Below are 18,267 nucleotides of genomic sequence, written 5' to 3' on the forward strand. Positions count from 1 at the left end.
CCCACATGTAAATGCATTATGCGCTATTATTATGCATTATTATGCCCTATACCGGCAAAAACGCATCTGCTATGCATCTCCATCCACGAAGAATAGCTGTACATAAGCATTCAGCCTGAAAGATGTGCACACCAACCACCTTTTTATTGCTTGCCCACAAGCTGCTCCCAACGACAAAAGAGCCCCACAACACTTTCAGGGCGTCGTAGTGCGACGTAGATTGTTGAGAAAGTCCCTCATATATTTCACTCTTGTCAGCGGGCCACCAGAACAGCGGTATGTGTAATCGAACTGGATGTCCGCCAGCAGAATGCCCAACTTCTTGCTGGCTTAGATTTGTTGTACTGAAAGAGTAAAGCAGTTTCAACGTCACCACCACGTCGTCATACGTCACCAAGTATACAGCCAAACATTTCGCTCTGGCTAAACTGGCAAATTCGTACCCAGCAGAATAACTTGACGCAACGAGATCATTAGCGACATACGATGTCGCTCCGGGACAATCCGAAACTATTATAATGGCTGTGTAGATACGTTCCATACATTCTTCCGAAATGAGAAATTCAGTTGGTTTGGCAGTGGTTCCCTCTACTGCCTCCTGTACCATGCGTGACGTCACCGGTAGTCTCGTGTGAGCCACCGGTGTGGACCGTCGTCTGCTTCCTCGGTTCGCCAGAAGATATTCGCCAGCGGTATAAAAGCAAAACGTACAGAAAGCCGTACACGAGGAATACCGGTGAGGTGAAGCACAGTGTTGCTGGACTGCTTTTCTGGGCCACTTGGGGACGTGAAATTGTATTGATTGGTACGGATTGATGTCGCACTGTTATCCCAACACGTTTTTGGTGCGGAGTCTCCCTTTAAGGTACTTTTGGAGCAGCATCCATTAGTTACGCTTGCTATAATGGTCCTTTGACAGCAGCCAGCCACAGATCCCGGAATCTCCGGACATCCCACGCACGCGGAGGTGCCGTATTCCACTAATGAGCGAAGCTAGCTTGTCAAGGTGGTCAAGTGACGTGTGCAGAGCCTCCTCATTGGCTTTCTTGGTTGGCCCGACTCTTACGGGTCCCGTCTTCCCTCACCAGATGCCGTGGCTCAGTGGCCATGTCACGTCGAGACTGGGAGGCACCCGGGTTCGAATCCCGGTGCCGGCTGTGCTGTCTGGGGTTTTTCCTGGGTTTTCCTCAGACGCTTTCACAGATTCCAATTCCCTTAGAAGTCGGCCCAGGACGCACATTCCCCCAGGGCGTCAGTCGTGACGTTGCCCACCTATGTGAGGCAGACACTACCACCACCACCACCACCCATCTTCCCTCCCTGTATGCAAGATGCTATCCCATCTACCCCATGGAACCCCATCTACCCCACTCGCCTATCGTCGAGTGATCCTTCCCGTTTTCATCATCCACCTTGAGTTCACTTACCAATTCAGCCATGTTCTCCGCTGTACTGTAGGAGAAGACGAATCGCTTTCCGGTCACATACCCACGCTGGACAGACTCAGTGCTGTTTGTCTGGATAACGACATTCGCTGTCGGTAAGAGGCAGATGTCGTTGAGGCTGGTAACTGCGCTGGTGATACAGCTATCTCGGAACCTTGTATTAGTAAAGGACGGACTCGAGGAGATGGCGAACATATTCACAGCCATAGAGAAGGAAATGGCAAACGCCTGGAGATGCCTGGTGCTTGGTGCATGATAGAGCAAGGCGGAGGCCCGTTCCTGCGTGCGAAAAATTCGGTCGTCACGTGGTCGTCGATTCACCGACGATGTACAAACATGCATGAACATGTGACAATTGATGTTCTGAGGCTGGAACACATAGAAAGGACAAATACATGCAAAGCCTCAAGTCACTGAAAAGGTTAGCTAGCTGAAGGCATGTTTAAGTCGTGAAGACCAGGGCGTAAAACATAATACGGTCTATTTAGCCTGGTACGCATGTACATTCGCGATGAAAGAATCGCGATCAGAAATGGTACAAAGTCCCGTTCGACCCAGTCACGAAATAAGGGTTGCTTTCATCATTAGCATCATTACGAATGAGAATGAGGTTTGCGCGCAAAACTGACAGGGCTACATGATACGAGCACTGACCGTTGGGAGGGGGTATCCATGAGTAGATCAAGACCGCAAGGGTAGTGCAACCAGGGTAGCCAACAGACCAACAACGTGTTGTGAGTGGGTCAGCAATTTGCCCTACTCATGCCACGAGGAAGTGTACGTGCCCTTGAAGGGAGTGTATGAATGGCTTCGAACGAACTAATGAACCAATAAACCTCTACCTGAGAAATGAAGATGGTAGACAGACCGAAACAGAAACAAATCGGAAGGGGATGGCTGGGTTCCACCAATGGGCACTTGTTCGCTGCCTCCTATTGTCAGCAAAATAGGACCGCAGGTCGCGTCCTTTTCAGGGACCATCGTAATCCCATCAAGACCGTGGCTTTCGGGCGCGATCTTGTTCGCCCCTTAACCCCAGCTCCTTGCGCACACATTGCATTCTGGGCGCTTGCTGAGCGGGAGATCGAAGAACAACATTTCGCTTTCGCTGACCTTGACACATCGTCGACAATGTACCGGTAGGAGAGAAATCGGAGGAGTTTGGAGGCCACCTGTTTCTTTGGTAACTCCCACAGTTCAAAGCGGCGCTAAGCACCCTGGGATTTTCAGAGCTCCTGCAGATGGTGATGTCGAACACTATGAACAGGGAAAGGTCTATTGGAGAAGGGCGGGCCTACTATTGTGCAGCCGCCGCACTCACCCGATTTGGCTGCACCAACGGTTGTCAAAGGTTGTAGTACTGACTCATGAACAACAGACTTGGTTAAATTTCACCTTCCGCAGTTCAGAATATTGTTTTAGGGACTACCATTAACTACTTGCGGACTACTTGTCAGAGGAGTGGCAGCTGTTATATATGTTTATAGGCGCCCCACTCTTCCGTGTGCCTTCGTAATATTGTTGGGTGCTGTCGTCCCCGTCATACTTAACCTTGATGCAAGAAAGCGTTACCGACATAGTGGCAGCTACGTCGCTTTTACAACTGGCGTAACAGCAGCGATTATACAGTCTGCAAGACATAGAAGCACCCATTGCAGAGAAGTCTTAGACGTGGAAAGCGCAACAGTCATGAAAAGGATTCCATTCGGCATGGCGTCATGCGATTCTGTGCGATCGAGGAAACCGGCTTTCGCCAGCTGCCCGCTGACGGTGGATTAGACGCCATGAGACCCGCGCTCCAGTGCACGGGTCAGTACAGCAGGACCGCTAGTGAGTCTTCCCAGAAGCGTATAGTCTTGTATCTATATGGAAGTAGATTGAATGAAGTCGTCGCTTACCACAGAAGAGTAAGAGTCGTTCACGATGGAAGCCTGCGACCACGAGCTACTAGGGTAGATGTGACAGTTGCTGGCGGTAAGAGGGGGCAGTGGTACGATGTGGCTCTGCATAATGAGCAGGTTCAGGTGCCTGCAAAGAGAAGACATCCACATACTTTGTGACTATGGTTTGAAAGGGAGCCGCCACCCACTGTTTTTTCCGGCAGTTCCCCGAGCCCCGGCCCAGACCAAAGCTATACAATTATTTACAATTCAATTTTACAACCAGCGCTTTCGATAATCGATTTTTTTTTCGCAATGCCAGAGATTGCGCCATTCGGCGTCTGCCTTCGTCATGTATGCCGTCCAACTGGAGTCGCCAGTATTTCACGCGGGATTGTCGATAACGTGGTGAATCAACAATACAATCACCCATAGTTTCGAAATCCGCTGGATGCGACCATCCGTTTAAGGGAAGCAAAGAAGCAACGAGGTGACAACATCCATCAGGAGTCCATAGGCCAACAAGCCCAGATCGCCACGGTTTTCCGTGAGGAGCCGCCACTGTGCGGTGTATTGTCGATGTATAGTCCACGTGCCCCCCCCCCCCCCTCCCCGTTTTCTCAACTCTCGCTTTGCTAATACCCTCTTGCGTTGGGCCGGCCAACGTCGCGCCATGAGAACAAGGTACGTAGAGCGCATGGACGGAGGAGGTTTTAATATGCTACAAACTTTCACTACAAATGTTTCAAGATCTCTCAGTTTCGACCAACAGGACCCCCCTTTCAACCCTCCTTCGGGCAACGTGCCATTAATCTAGGCAGGCGGAACGCTCGAATCCCCAGTGTCGCGCTCCACCACACACCAAGCCGAAGCGAACCGGTATCCAGAACCGGTAAGCGAGGTTTTTAGATCGGTTCGCTTCCAGCTGAGCTCCAAGATGTCTCTAGTAATTCCAGTTCAGTTCCTATTAGATTCCGGTTTGGTTCGACGCTCTGCTCCTCATCCGTCCGTCACGAGCACATAGGCTTTCTGTGGGTACAAGTGGGTTCTGTGGATACTCATGCAGCTGATGGCGCCTCGTCTCCATATAGCTACGGCCCCCTCTAAGCGGACTCACCCAATCAATCAAGAATGACCACCACACGTTGAAGTGGTCAGGCGTTTTAAACCCGGGAGACCAGCACGTATCGTGTTTATACACCAGAGGGTAGGCTGACAGGCACACCATGTACAACTCCGGAGTTGGAATGGCGGAAACTGTCCTAGGAATTGAATGGAATTTTTTTCGCAGGCGGAATGGAATTGGAATGGACTGGTCTGGGTGCCGCGCGGTCAAGGGCGAAATAACCTTGTCGTTTTGCTTTGGCTACCGAGCACGGTTACCGGTCCCTTTTCTTTTGATAGAATTAAAGGAATGGAAAGCGGGTTGCCAAGCCATTCCAGGAGTGGGAATTGGCCGTTCCTTTTCATCCCGGGGAATTGAAAGGAATGGAATTATCACAAATCTCCATTCCACGGAATGGAATTTGTGATCCCATTCCGCGACCCTGGTACACACACATTACATGCTGCCGTCGAACACAAAAGTCGTTGGCAAGCACCTTATAGCGATGACGTCATGCATGAGGTTGTCGCTTAGCGTTGTAACTCCATATGACGCTTGCAGTCCAATGAAGAAGGTCTTCAGGCCAGCATCCCTTTGAGCTGCAGTCATGGCGTTGAAGATTGTCTGAAAAATTGAGCAAGAACCTTCCTAGGTGGTGTTGCCGCTACGCCCGCTGATACACCAATCACGCAACTGTCCTGCTATAGTAGGCAATCTACATTCTACATATCCATATGAGCATCGCATGCAACACCAGGACAACGTGCTCTTAATCAGCTATCTTTCCAGCCAATTCAAGACGAACGTTATTTGCGTGTTCGGGCACCAGGAGAAACCTTGAACCTGAGGACGAACACACACACACACGCAGGGCTCAAAACCAACGGGGTTTGCTGGTTTTCAGCCCTGCGTGTGTGTGTGTTCGTACTCTCCGTCCTCAGGCTCCGTCCTCAGGTTTCTCCAATGGATCTACACGAGCTCTGCGCCATCCTTTCGGTTTCATCTGTGTTCGGGCATGACTGCAGCACCCTGTACGCACTGGGGCTTTCCCAGTATAGATCTTCAACTCGCCATAACAAGTCACATTGGAGAGAGTAGGTTGCGCAACTACAAAGGCCTGTTTATACCATGTGACACCGAGGAAACAGCGAGCCAGCGCATGCGACCTTTGTGAGTCAGCGCACGCAACGCAGTGAACGTTTATACTCGGACGCAAGAGGACGTATGGCGTGGACCGGCGTCCTCCGACAGCGGTCGCCGGCGCATGCTATACCACAAAAAGAACATGAGTGGAAGGGGTGCAAGAATAAGTGCATAGGAGACAGACCCGCCGCGAGTGCCTCTGCAGGTAGTTGAGGAGGCGTACACCACGTATCCTCGCGTGGTTTGCTGTACATCGACACTGCTATGGTGGTGCACGCTCAAGGAAAGGCCCGACGCTCAGATGCGCGTAACAGGGGCGCGCGTCCACATTCGAGTAGGTTGAGCTTCCCGGTGTCTTCTGGAAGACCACTGACCCAGAGATCCCATGAAAAACACGCAACAACGGCACAATCCGATCTTGGTAGAACTGACCTCCGTTGTACACTATGCCGATCTCGGAGTATGGAACTATGAACTACAGGGTCCATGGCCTTCACAATGGTCTCCTTTGTCGCACAAGTCAGTCGTCTCGTATGGCCCGCGGCTTATCTGCCAGAAATTTTTCAAAATGTTCCTAAAAACGCGTCCTGCAGATTATCTGCGGTGCGGCTTACAGGCGTGAAATTACGGTAGGTCCGCCATGTTCAGCCTCACCGTCGGTAAAATGTGCATTTTATTAGCTAAAATGGCTCCCATGAACGTTGAAAACACGTGAATCTGACACCAGAGATATCGTACTTTGAAACGCTGTCATTCTGAGACCTCGCAGGTTTCAGATTTTTAAAGCAGAGTTATTCTGGCCAAAATTAAATCTTATCCTCGAAGCATAGAGCACGGCGTTGCAGCTAACAAGCTGATTCACGCTAGTTGTTCTTGTTGTTGTTTAAATGTTAAAAGTGCTGAGAACAAATCAGTACGAAGGGATGGAACATTGGAAAGCATGGGACGTTTGGGGCCACTCCGAAACGTATTCTGCAGCGCCATTTTTGGTCATGTAAATGGCGGTTCTTCCGTACGCAGGCATTTATCACATAACTGCGGCTCTGAAAAATCGTGGCGCAAGGATTTCCACAAAAGAGATGATGTTCCCGGTACGGCGGTAACACAGGGAACACGCCGGACACGACCGTCTAGTAAGGGCGCTCTACACTAGAGGACAGTTGGCGCTGCGGTCGCCGGACGAAACTTCAGTGCAACATGCCCATAGAGCAAGGTGGCAAGCCCATACTGGAATGATACGTACGGTATAGTCCGAACGTGTTTCGAAGTACTCCCTACAAGCTTTGTGTGCCACAACGGCAGAAAGGTCGTCCCTTTGAGTTCACTGGGGACCGTGACTTTCGGGCGTCGTCCTAGCGACTCACTAAGGCTGGTCTGCGCAATACAAGTGTGAACGCCATATTGTACACATCAAGCGATAGTGCCACAATTTCATATGTGACATGGCGTGCACACTGAGTAAAATACTACGTGACTTTCGGGCCTAACGAGGACATTACCGAATGTAATCTGGAGATTACTTTTTAATTAAAGTGGAGGACGCTAGATGTGGCGCTACCGCAAGAGTGTGCATTCATGTACCGGTGGAGACTGATAAGACTTGGAAGCACTAACTCAGGGGCCGAACGTGCGTGCGTCTTATGCTCGCGCGGAATTCCCAGTAGTCTACTGTGGCTGCCCTTGGAAGGAAAGGTACTTTTGGGGAAAAGTACAGGAATACTCTTATATACACACATATGATCGTCCATCCAGTGTTCTAATGACTTACGTTAAACAGCTCTCCGAACTTGGTTCCCGTCGTTCCGGAAAGGAAGGACACCGTTCCGTGGCAGTTGAGGACCCCGAAGGACCTGTACCCTTTGGCGAACAGCTGCTTCAGTTCGTTGGTAACTGAGCTCGAGAGAGCCGTTGGCAGGTCTGTGGCATATCTTCCCGGAAACGAAATGCCAAACTCCGGCTTTGGTTGTTGGGTCCAGGACACCTGCGAGTAGTGCACTTTTTTTGCACCATTGTAGCATGTGTCAGTCGACAGTCGACTGAAGCTCGGCGCTGTCCTGAAAGCCAGGACGCCCTGTCCCTCGTCCACCACCTTAAGGCGCCAACCGCATGGAGCGTATTTGCCAGCCGAATTCAAGCGGAGCGTGCAACCGATAAACGCTCATATCTGGCGGGATAGAAATTTCGGCAGTGACGAGCGGAGCGGAATCGGGCCAGCCAGTCAGCTGCGAGAGGAAAGTGCACGTGACCGCCCCCCCCCCCCCCCTACAGCACGGCGAGCACGGAACAGAAAACATGGCTGCCCGATTCGTGGTGTACGATGTTGAACGCATGGAACGTGAAGACAGACGAGTACAATGACGTGACGAATCATTTATTCTGGCCAAAACTCGCGGATGAACTCGTAAGTGTATTTACGTGTTTAAGCAAATGTGTTTATACTTATCGAAGAGCGGTGAGGATTGGCGCCGTTTCCGTCGATGGCGTAATCGACAAAGAAAATTTTAGGGAGTTTTTAAACAATATATATGTGAGTCAATAAACTATTTTGACAGTACGCTTCGTGTGTGTGTCGCCTTTCTTCATGGTGTCATGCGCTTACGATGACCGATTACTTGAGTCCCGGGCTGACGTCCCGATTATTTGTATGTGACTGAAGCTGGCTGTCATATTTTATCGCTGCTGCTTCCAGCACATGATCGCCACTGTCATGTATACTCAGTCTGATTATGTTACGGTAATTACTTAATATCGCGAAGCAAAGCAAGCGACCAGCAGCATGACCAGCAACAAGGAACATGACCAGCTGGAACCAGGCGAAGCCAGAGGCGCCTCGGGGACGCGCGGGTGCACAAAAGAGGACGCACATCTTGACAGCTCCAAGTTTTACGACAGATGACATTGCGTGTTTTCATCAGCATAGCTACAATGCAACTAGTATGTGCGTACTTATGTCGCTACCGCGTTCACAAGCAGGAAGCCGACGCGTCACCATGCCAACCACGCCCGCCGAGAATCCGTCGCATGCGGTTGGAAGAGCTCTGCTCACGTTCCGCGCGGTTCGGCAGAGACAACGCTGGCCCATTTCGGTTGTAAAATATGCTCTATGCGGTTAGCGCCTAACGTCATGTTAGCCGCCTTCGTCCAGATAGCGGCTTGCTACGGAAATCGTGTTTGGTCCGCATCCATTTCCCATAGAAACATTGGAGTTCATATAATATTTGCGCTCAAAATAGGTGCTCGAATTCGGCTCGGTATTCCGGGGAAAGGAGCGACGGAGAAGCCTAAGTAGTATACAAAACGGGCGGGTCCATCCCGTCAACAAATCAGGTTCACTCCGAGCGGCGTTAACACCGCACAGTGTAAAGTCTACTATGCAATGGTGTGGTAACTATCCCCGGTAAATTTGGAAATGTCCTGGATATTGCATCACAGCTAAACGTGACGATGAATTAAGCAACTCACGCTTTTGAACAACTTCCAGGCGTGCTCATCCTCAGATGAGGAGAGTCCAGTAGCTGTTGGGATGACGCTGTCGAAAATGAAGTAATCACATCCCAGAGACTGGTAAGCGTCTGGTTTCGTGAAACGTTGACCCACGGTGCACATTAGAATGAAGTAGGGAAGGTGCGCTGAAATAAAAAACGATGGCCAAGTTTTCACGACATCGAGTGTATATATCATTGTCAAACAGAGGCTACTGTGCACGAGAGGTCACGTATTTTACACGATGTGACCGTTCTGCAGGAAGCTGGAACACCCAAGAGAAGCGCAAGAGGTGCGGGTTTTGATTCCTGTCACTATCAGGGATTTTTCGACCGCTGCCGTATTTCTCAAGTGTGTGTGCCTGCATCCATACAGTTACCTCCCGTCACATTCACCAGATGCCTTACCCATCCTGTGAGTGTGCGAGTGAGAGAGAGAAAGAGAAGGAAAAAAAGCAAGAAAGAATGGCATCAGACAAACTCCATGATGATACGCCTGAGAAATGAGGGCGTATCCTGTACGAATTCAGCCGAACTAAATTGTGAGCCATTGTCCTGCCGGCCAGCGATCCTGGACAGCGTACTCGTCCGATGCCTCCATTCAGCTTTGCTAGCTTCAAGGCATCCGAACGAGTCCAGTACCACAAGGAAGGGTCCAGAGCTCGCCAGAAGCGGTCGTCGAAACAATGAATGTTGGGCAAAGCAGGTCTGGACGTCATGAACACCCTATCTTTCGGAAACCGTTACGCTTTTGAACATTTCCTGAGAAGCAATCAGTTGACAAGAACGGAGGGACGACGATCCAACCCATGCTATTCGTGGACGTCTTATTGGCTAGCGAGAACGACCCATCGAGACGCGGGAGAGGCGGCTCTATGACGTCGCCGCCATTCATGGCCACCATACATGGCCTTTGCTGTCCTTCCATGATCCTTTGAGAGGGTGCTACCGGGAACCGCCGCAGTGCATACGGTCGACCAGGTTGTTGGTGCGTGCTCAACCCGCAGGGCACAGGTGGGAGCCTCAAGAACCGGAGAGGAACAACGTTACGCCGAAAAGGCTATCGTATTATTTTCGAAATGAATGGGTTTGGGTCGCCACAGCTCCCCAGTATGCGTCCCAGTAGACGTCCTTTACGGCGGGTTCCTCAAATAATGACGAAGCAGAAGTATTAATACTCTGCGAGGTTGTCCAACACCGCATGTGAACGTCTTCATCCTCGCCCTCCTGTACGAAGCTGAAATATAGCCGACGCATGGGTTTCATCAACACAACAGGATCTCAACATGGCCAATCCATGGCCAGTGTTGATGGCAATGGGCTACGAGGTAAAGAGCATTCCCCCGAACGATCGAACGCAGCGTGCTCTGCTATGACCGACAACTGGCTCGACAAGTGCACGACAATCACGAAGGGCACAAGCCCCGAGTTCTCGAGGGAGTTGATGCGTCATTATAAGATTGCTACCATCTGAAATTGAATATCTTGGCTTTGGGTGTCATGTGACACCCATGAAAAATTGCTCCTATAGATATACATCGACAGGGTGTCTCAGTTAAATCCTCGGGCTCAATAATTCGCGAATGGGTGCACCAATGGAAGAACTTTCCGAAGTACCTGTACGATACCATCTATACAAACCGCGCAAAGTGTGAATGAGGGTGAGTGGCACAGTATTTAAATAACCGGATTTCTTCCAACCACCAGGTTCTTCGATTGGCGCACCCGTTCGCGAATTATTGACCCCGAGACACCCTGTATAGTGGCGAATTCCAGTGGGCGTCCACGGCGAAACTACACTGGCTCCAGTGTGCATGTTACACTGGTGCAACGCGCGTCCCGTTCCGTTGGTCCTTCCGTTTGCTCTGTTAGCTTCCCCACTCAACCCACTCTGCACTGCGCTGCAGGGAAAATGACCAGCACAACTCTCCACAAGTTTCCACAAGCCAGTAGTTCTTTCGTCTACGTTGTTTGTCTACTTTGTTCACTGTGGGCGTACAAAGACGTCCATTTTCCAAGACGTCAGTCTTCCATCTGCTCTTGACAGCTGAATCTATACAGTGCGATCGCGAATAATAGTAATAATTGTCGAATAGAGGACCGAAATTCTGGCAGAAATTCTGCTTTGCTGCTTACTAGTTGTCGTTGTTGTAGTGGTGGTTGTTGTCGTTGTAGTGGTAGTTGTGGTTGTTGGGGGTGCTGGTTGATATCCGTCTTGGTACTGTTCGTTGTCGTCGTCGCCGCTATCGTTGGAGCCGCTTTGTTGACCTTTGAAAGAGGAACCGTGCAAAAACATCATTTCAGTCGTCACTGCTAGAGACTTCTCAAGTACGGCCTTTCTGGGGCCACGTTTCATTGCCTCAGCTGCTATTGAGAGAGAAAAAAGATGAGTGTGCGAACCCTGTCCTTCCTAGGCTTCCTAGCGTGGCTTGGTACGTGGATTCGTAGCGTCTTTGGCTGAGAACCCGAAGGTGTGGGCTCAACGCCACCTAGATACAAAAACCTGCCAAAGGTCCCATCTCACTCCTTCACGCGTACATGTATTTAGTAAGGGTGTCAGTCAATCAATCGCCGGTGGCCCCTTATGTGGCTTACGCAGTGTTCGACATACTCAGCTAACTTTGCCAAAGTAACTTAAGCTACTTTTATTCGCTTTTCACTCAAGTCCGCATATTTTCTTGGTTTCTCTGGTTCTTTTATGCCACACTTAGAAATTAACTTCACTGCATAGCATGCTCCTAGCCAACCTTCATCTCGAATGATATCGTTATCCTTGCCGATTTGTTGAAAACGGGAGGCGTACGCCTTTTTTGTGACAATTATGAACGGCATTAAGTGTCAAAAAAGGCATACGCCTCCAGTTTTCAACAAATCAGCGCAGATAACGATATCATTCGAGATTATGGTTGGCCAGGAGCTTGCTATGCAGTGAAGAGTGCGTAAAACGTGGTATTCAATCAATGACTCTATATAGGAAGTAAGAACTTCTGAAATGAAGCTGAAATGAAATTGAAATGAAGCTGAACCATTGTGCGCCCACAGGGACTAAGATACAAAGCGTCCAAATTGTTCGACGAAAACGATCTAAGCGTGTTGCACTCCTCTCAGGCAACCTCTACCTCTACCAGGCAAGGTCTACCTCACGCATGCTGCTATCTTGTGTGCCCGAAGTAACTTGGAAGTAACTATTTTTTGTTTCTTTTTTGTTTTTTATGGAACTGCGAGCTATATTTCAGGCTGAAGAACTTTTACTAGAAACTACCTTTGTGCACTAGTGTGTGTGTGTGTTCGCTTTGTATAAGGTCCGAGCTCATCACTGTAAATTGAAAAGCACCCTTATGTGTGTTAATGGCTTGTCCTATAACTCACACCACTTTTTACACCATATGGTCCGGAACCCCCTTTTGAGAGAGTGTATTTTGTGTAAAACACCCTTGCACCCTTGGTGCTTTTCCTTGAAAAATGCCTTTTAACACCCTTTTAGGAGGGTGTTACAAAGTTACACGCTTTCCAAAGGGTGTAATAAAATGCAGGAAGCATCGCCGCACCCAGCAGTCCATGGGTTGTATGCCACCTGGCTGCCAGCGCATGCAACCCACACATGCGCAGGAATGCTTCCTGGCATTTTATTACACCCTTTGGAAAGGGTGTGTAAGTTTGTTAAACACCCTCCTAGAAGGGTGTTTAAATGGAAAAAAGATATTTTCAAGAAAAAACCCTTTCAAAGGGTATTTTACACAGAATGCACCTAAAAAGAGTGTTCCGGACCATACGGTGTAAAAAGTGGTGTGAGTTATAGCTAGGACAAGCCATTTACACCCATAAGTGTGTTTTTCAGTTTACAGTGCTGCATCGCGCCTTCCAGATGAGTGGAGCTCTGGAGCTCTCGTCTCTGGAGAGAGGGAATTCGCCTTTTACTCTCAACGCCCTCTTTTAGGGTCATCAAACTGCATAAAAGCTGCGCAGTGTCCAACAGTTCCACACGTCAGTGATGAACAAGGAATAAAATGCCACAGTATAGTTTCGGATGGGGACGAAGCCGACACTGTAGGCACTGCTGGTTTCCAGGCGATTCAAGAAAAACGGTTACGCAATTTTGCCACGGTGAATTTCCGTAACAGTCGTGAAAGAGAGTGGTTAGCACTACCATCCAAGCATCCATCTCCTCACCACAAGTCCTGGCATTTATTCTTTGTTTTTGCTCGCTATCTTTTTTTTTTTTTTTTTTTTTTTTTTTTTCGTTCCCATCAGGATCAAGTGAGCGCTTACTGTCCGAGCTGCTAAGTATAGTTGCCAGGAGAAATACGGTGGCGATGAGCAGAAGGCATCCGACGGCAGCAGCGATCAGAATTTTCCGCCTGAAATGACGACACAACAAATGAGGCACAGCAAATTGCTCAGTGTGCATTTGCCACATAGAGAACATGTGGAATTCCGCGTTTTATTATTATTATTATTCTGCGCTATAGGGCACATTGCTCGTAGCAAACGAGCGTCAGGCAGAGTCATGCAAATCGCGGGCGGTGACGTCGTGAGTGACGCAATCGGACACGGCAGTGGGAGAGTGAAGTTCCGCTAGCACGACACTTCCATTTAAATTCTCTGACGAGAATAAAGTAGTTTGTCCGTTCGCTATACCCGGCTGGCTTATAGATAGAAAGCCCACATTGACGGCGTGTGCCGGAAGGAACCTTTGGAACCAGAACCTGATTCGGAACCTGAACCTTCTGCTGCGTTTGGTACTCCAATACGGATCCCCAGTTTGGGATGCATACGCAAAGGACAGGTTACAAGTTAGAAAGCGTACAAGAGAGGGAACTGAGGTTTATTCTGAACCGCTTACGGAAGAAACTCGTCAATAGCCAGGCTATAGAGATAATCGGGATTACCCTTAGTAGCGAGGCGAGGGATTAATTCATTTACGAACTGCTGCACGGTAAATTCAGGATTCAGTGATGAGACTCCTTTATTATCCGTGCAGCGTACTAGGAAGCACGATCGCCAGTTCCAACAGCTTTCACCGCTAAGGATTGCAGACTTTCCGACACTTGCGGTTAAATGTTGACACCGCCGATTCCTTTGTAAGTGCATTGAGTACTGAGTGAGGGTACCACAATAGTAATAGTAAATAATATAATCGTAGTTCCCGTGTTCACTAAAGAATTTGAAGAAATAAAGAAAAGATATTGAAATACTCACTTCCTCTCTAAACAGGAGAAAAGGTTATGTTAGTCCTGCTTCTACATTGTCGCACATTAAGATCTAAGATCTATTTGTGTGGCGCAGCCTATTTATGCACGTGCCGCAGGGTAGGACGGCGGCCACCTGGCGGCGGAGATATCCCACACACTGTGCTGGAAGCAATCGCATCGCTACGTTCCTCGGTCGGGATCCCACGTGACAACACATCACCGACAGAGACCCTCGAGTTTGCGAAGGCAAGGTGCTCACGAAACAGGTGCCAAATGAAAGCATCGAAGCCAGCAAGATTTGTTTAGCGATTCTTTCACGATATAGGGATTACTACGATGGCATGTGGCGCTTTGCTGAGCCGCATCACCGAATGATTAGGTGACATACATCGCATTTCGCCCTTGCTTCAAGTTCGTTGTTTTTGACAAGCTGTTCAGGAAAAAAACGACCCAGTCTCGAGCGTTGTTATCAAAAGGCTAACGGCGGGACCACATACGTTGCGTGGTTTCCTATTCACCCTTTCACTGTTCACGAACAAAAGGCACAACCTGAAGTTGTCTAGGGTTCCCAGCGTCAGCGGCTACATGAGGCGCCACGGAACTTCCACTGATTTCAGTTAAACCCTTTCGCTGTTTGCCAGTGATTTATCCGGAACCCCATACACCCCCTAACACCCCCGAAATGTTCAGTGACACCCCCTAACTTTTTCAACTGTGTACCCCCTACAGGGGGTGCCCTTGCGATATGAGCTTTAGACAAATGTCGGTAATGATATGTTAAGCTGTAATGACATAACTACACCCCCCCCCCCCCAAAAAAAAAAATTCCACACCCCTCCATGCTTGGGATTCTGGATGAACCACTGTTGTTTACACAAATAATGAGAGTATCTCCAATGAGCGACAGGGCGTGGCGCCACATGTAGCCGCTGACGCTAGGGTTGCCACCAGGCCGGTATTATACCGGCAGGGCCGGTTATTTGCTCGTTCTGCCGGTTGCCGGTAGAGAGCTCATACCGGCAGCCTTTTGCCGGTATTTGTGGCTCAACACACCTTTCACATGAGTTTTCCTTCAACATTCCACTACAGCTTCTGGAGCACAGACAAAACTCCGCGATCACCAGTCGTTTTCTTAGTTATTCATTACAGTATTGTGTTCAGATGGGACAAGAGCAGTGGTTGTGCAAAGCTGTTGGTGGTTGTGTCCAGCCTGCACGAACTTCCGTATAGATCCATCATGGGATCCTCGCATGCAAAGAAATGTTTGTCTGCGTCGATGCGTTTTTCAGAGTGAGTGGCAATCCAGTCCGGTTGCTCCGATACAATCTAGCCATATTTATAGCAGTTTCAATCAGTGATCCAGCCCCACACAGGAACATTCGTGTCTTCGTATTTGAGCGAGCAAGCACTCTGTGCGCTCGTCCAACCCTCACCCACTTGCCCTTTCTCACGAGCCTTTCTCTTTCCCTCTACTCCACCTCCTCTCCCCCAGCCGGTATTTTTTACTGCGAAAGGTGGCAACCCTAGCTGACGCTGGGACCCTAGACAACTTCTGGTTGTGCCTTCTGTTAGTTAGCTAGTGAAAGGGTGAATACGAGGCTCCCAGTTGGATCCTGGTGAGAGGTATCGAACAGTAACGAAATGTCCCCGAAGAGCGTGAAAACTACTTGCGTAGTATGCAAATAACACGTACTCTGCTCGTCGTCTCCTCCTGCTCCGGTGGCATCTGTGAAATACACAAAACAAGCTCAACATCACAAAGTTTGGTGTACTGCCAGCGCCATCTGGAAGCACGTGCTTTCGACGACCACAGAAACATGAGACAGTCCACGGTGAGTAGTGGAAGCAGACGACATGTTCATTGCTCACGTGGCTTGGAAGAGGGGGCATTTAATAGGTGTGGGGGTGTTCTTTATCTAGGTGGCGCTGGCATCTCTAACCGTGTAGAATAGCCCAGGACACAGATACATGATATTCCGTAGCAGACGACTGCTACGATATGCTGAGGGTGTCGTCTGCTAAAAGATGCGGAGGGTGTCGTCTGCTAAGTGCTGTGTAACTAAAAACACTGTGGGCACGTCGCACCTCTGAACATACGGATGCTCTCATAATCACGTAGCTGCTGCTTATTGGCCGTTTTTGTGAAGATGAGCACGCACCCGTGGGATCATTGTTCGAAACCCAATTTTCGTTCAACGGGAGCACACACGCCATGGTGCGACAATACACTTTATTCACACTAGTGTTCAATGTTGAAGTTGCATCACGAAGTACTCTTTCTTAATGGCACAGTAATAGATGGCATCCTTACCGGTCCCGGATATCCCCGACATCCCCGACATGGAGGACATGGAGGACATCCCCGACATTGCCGATTCTGCGGAAGGAAACACGTTAATTCACCTTATTTCCTTTAACGATATCATCGTAGCAACACCGTGCTATCTCTCCTAATGTTGCATTCTACTGTAGTCTCAGCAGGTGTCTCATTCGATTACAATTTGAATTGTTTTGTTAGTGTTATCAAAGTGAAGAGGCATCAATTCATTTATTTCCATGGGTAGTGCAGTGCCAAATATAGACAATTCCTGCTTCACATTTCGCCGACTTAATGGGACCATGAAATGATTCTCGCGAATTCAGAGTTCCCTGCCACAAACAGCTGTCACGATCCCCTCACTATCATACAGTTTTAGCCGTATTCATTGCACCGTGGGGGGGGGGGGGGGGGGGATACGCCGGATACATCCGCCGGATACACCCCTTGGAAGCGGGCGTATACGTCATCAACGTCCAGTTCTCTCAGCTAATTGAGGACGACCGGGAGCGCACATCCCTCGGGAGCGTGTGGTGCTTTGGACAACAACAACAACGTCGTATATCTGCCGTCGAAATCGGTGGAAATATGGCTAAACTGAAATTGTCAGCGATGGGGGAAGGGATTATGTGATGCATTATGTGATGATGTCAGTCTAGGAATCGTTCTGTACGCAGCCACGGACAGAGAAATGTTCTGACGGAGCAGATCAGATAGAAAAACTTGCTCCGGGGGCAATGCTGACAGTCGGCGGCTACATTAAACTTTTAGCGATATTCTGTGTCGAGGATTAGATACGATCTTAGGTCCAGGTGAAATTAAAAGCTTGGAAGCTTGCTTACAAATTTTGCAATCTATTCGCAAAAGACCGTCCTCCAATTGGACACATCCTCTGTATAACGTCACGATCAGTAGCAGCCGCCGTTTACAGCCGTGGTTAATATAGAATATTTAGATATTTTAGAGTGAACGCTTCAGTACAGAGGAACCAATTGAAAATGATTGTACGCTTTTCAAATATTCTTGCATGATCCCTTATATAATGCATAATTGGAATTGGCGCACGGTTCGAAATTCACGCGCGTACAGAAATTCACGCGGACAGACGTGCACGCGACGTAACCTTCACTGCATTGTGACGTCGCAAAGGCGTTCCCTTTTGCCCTGCCGCAAGGATTTCCTCCCTGTTGACGCGGGTCCACAGTTGTGACCTCTTAGAACAGAAATCGAAATCGATCACGAGCAAAAGAGACGATCCCGCCAAACATTCATTTCGATTACATTGAGGGAGCTATAGAATTCCGCATGAGCAGTAGCGTCAAATAACTATAAATTACACTTGTAGACTCAGTAACTTCGAGTAACAGCGAGCTTCGAAATGAGAATAATGTCAAGTAATAGAGAGGATGAAAAGGAAAAAAAATGTTCACTTACGCTCTGTCATTCTGCTAGAAACAGAAATTTAATGGGGATGAAAAGGTGTCAACCGAGTGCAAGACACGAAGGAATGCTCACCTGAGTGATCGGTTGTTGATTCCAAAATGACGACAGTTGAGATGGCTTCTTCTTCTTCTTCTTCTTCTTCTACCTCAGGGCAATGGCTTAGCGCCTCTCGCGCGTCTCGAGGCACGCCTTCTTCTTCTTCTTCTACTTCTTTTTCCAAGGCGGTGGCTCACGAGCCACCGCCTTGTTATTCCCACTTT

The 18,267-nt window shown here is 49.0% G+C and overlaps 2 protein-coding genes across 3 annotated transcripts in view; one reads left to right on the forward strand and one right to left on the reverse strand.

Moving 5' to 3' along the window:
• The window catches only part of LOC135397244 (bromodomain and WD repeat-containing DDB_G0285837-like), an 87,872-nt gene that overhangs the window by 2,263 nt on the left and 67,342 nt on the right, over positions 1-18,267 (forward strand). The window lies entirely within an intron of this gene.
• On the reverse strand, positions 126-18,153 carry LOC135397242 (uncharacterized). The gene is made up of 12 exons (XM_064628678.1): positions 18,080-18,153; positions 17,999-18,012; positions 16,559-16,624; positions 15,941-15,973; positions 13,325-13,413; positions 11,192-11,323; positions 9,036-9,202; positions 7,342-7,554; positions 4,927-5,054; positions 3,344-3,473; positions 1,428-1,724; positions 126-344 (listed from the first exon to the last, which is right to left on the reverse strand). Exons 7-12 carry the CDS (start codon positions 9,177-9,179, stop codon positions 255-257), a joined length of 1,002 nt encoding a protein of 333 aa, XP_064484748.1. The 5' UTR covers positions 9,180-9,202; positions 11,192-11,323; positions 13,325-13,413; positions 15,941-15,973; positions 16,559-16,624; positions 17,999-18,012; positions 18,080-18,153; the 3' UTR covers positions 126-254.

The sequence above is a fragment of the Ornithodoros turicata genome, chromosome 6 (assembly GCF_037126465.1).
Source record: "Ornithodoros turicata isolate Travis chromosome 6, ASM3712646v1, whole genome shotgun sequence".
Lineage (NCBI taxonomy): Eukaryota > Metazoa > Arthropoda > Arachnida > Ixodida > Argasidae > Ornithodoros > Ornithodoros turicata.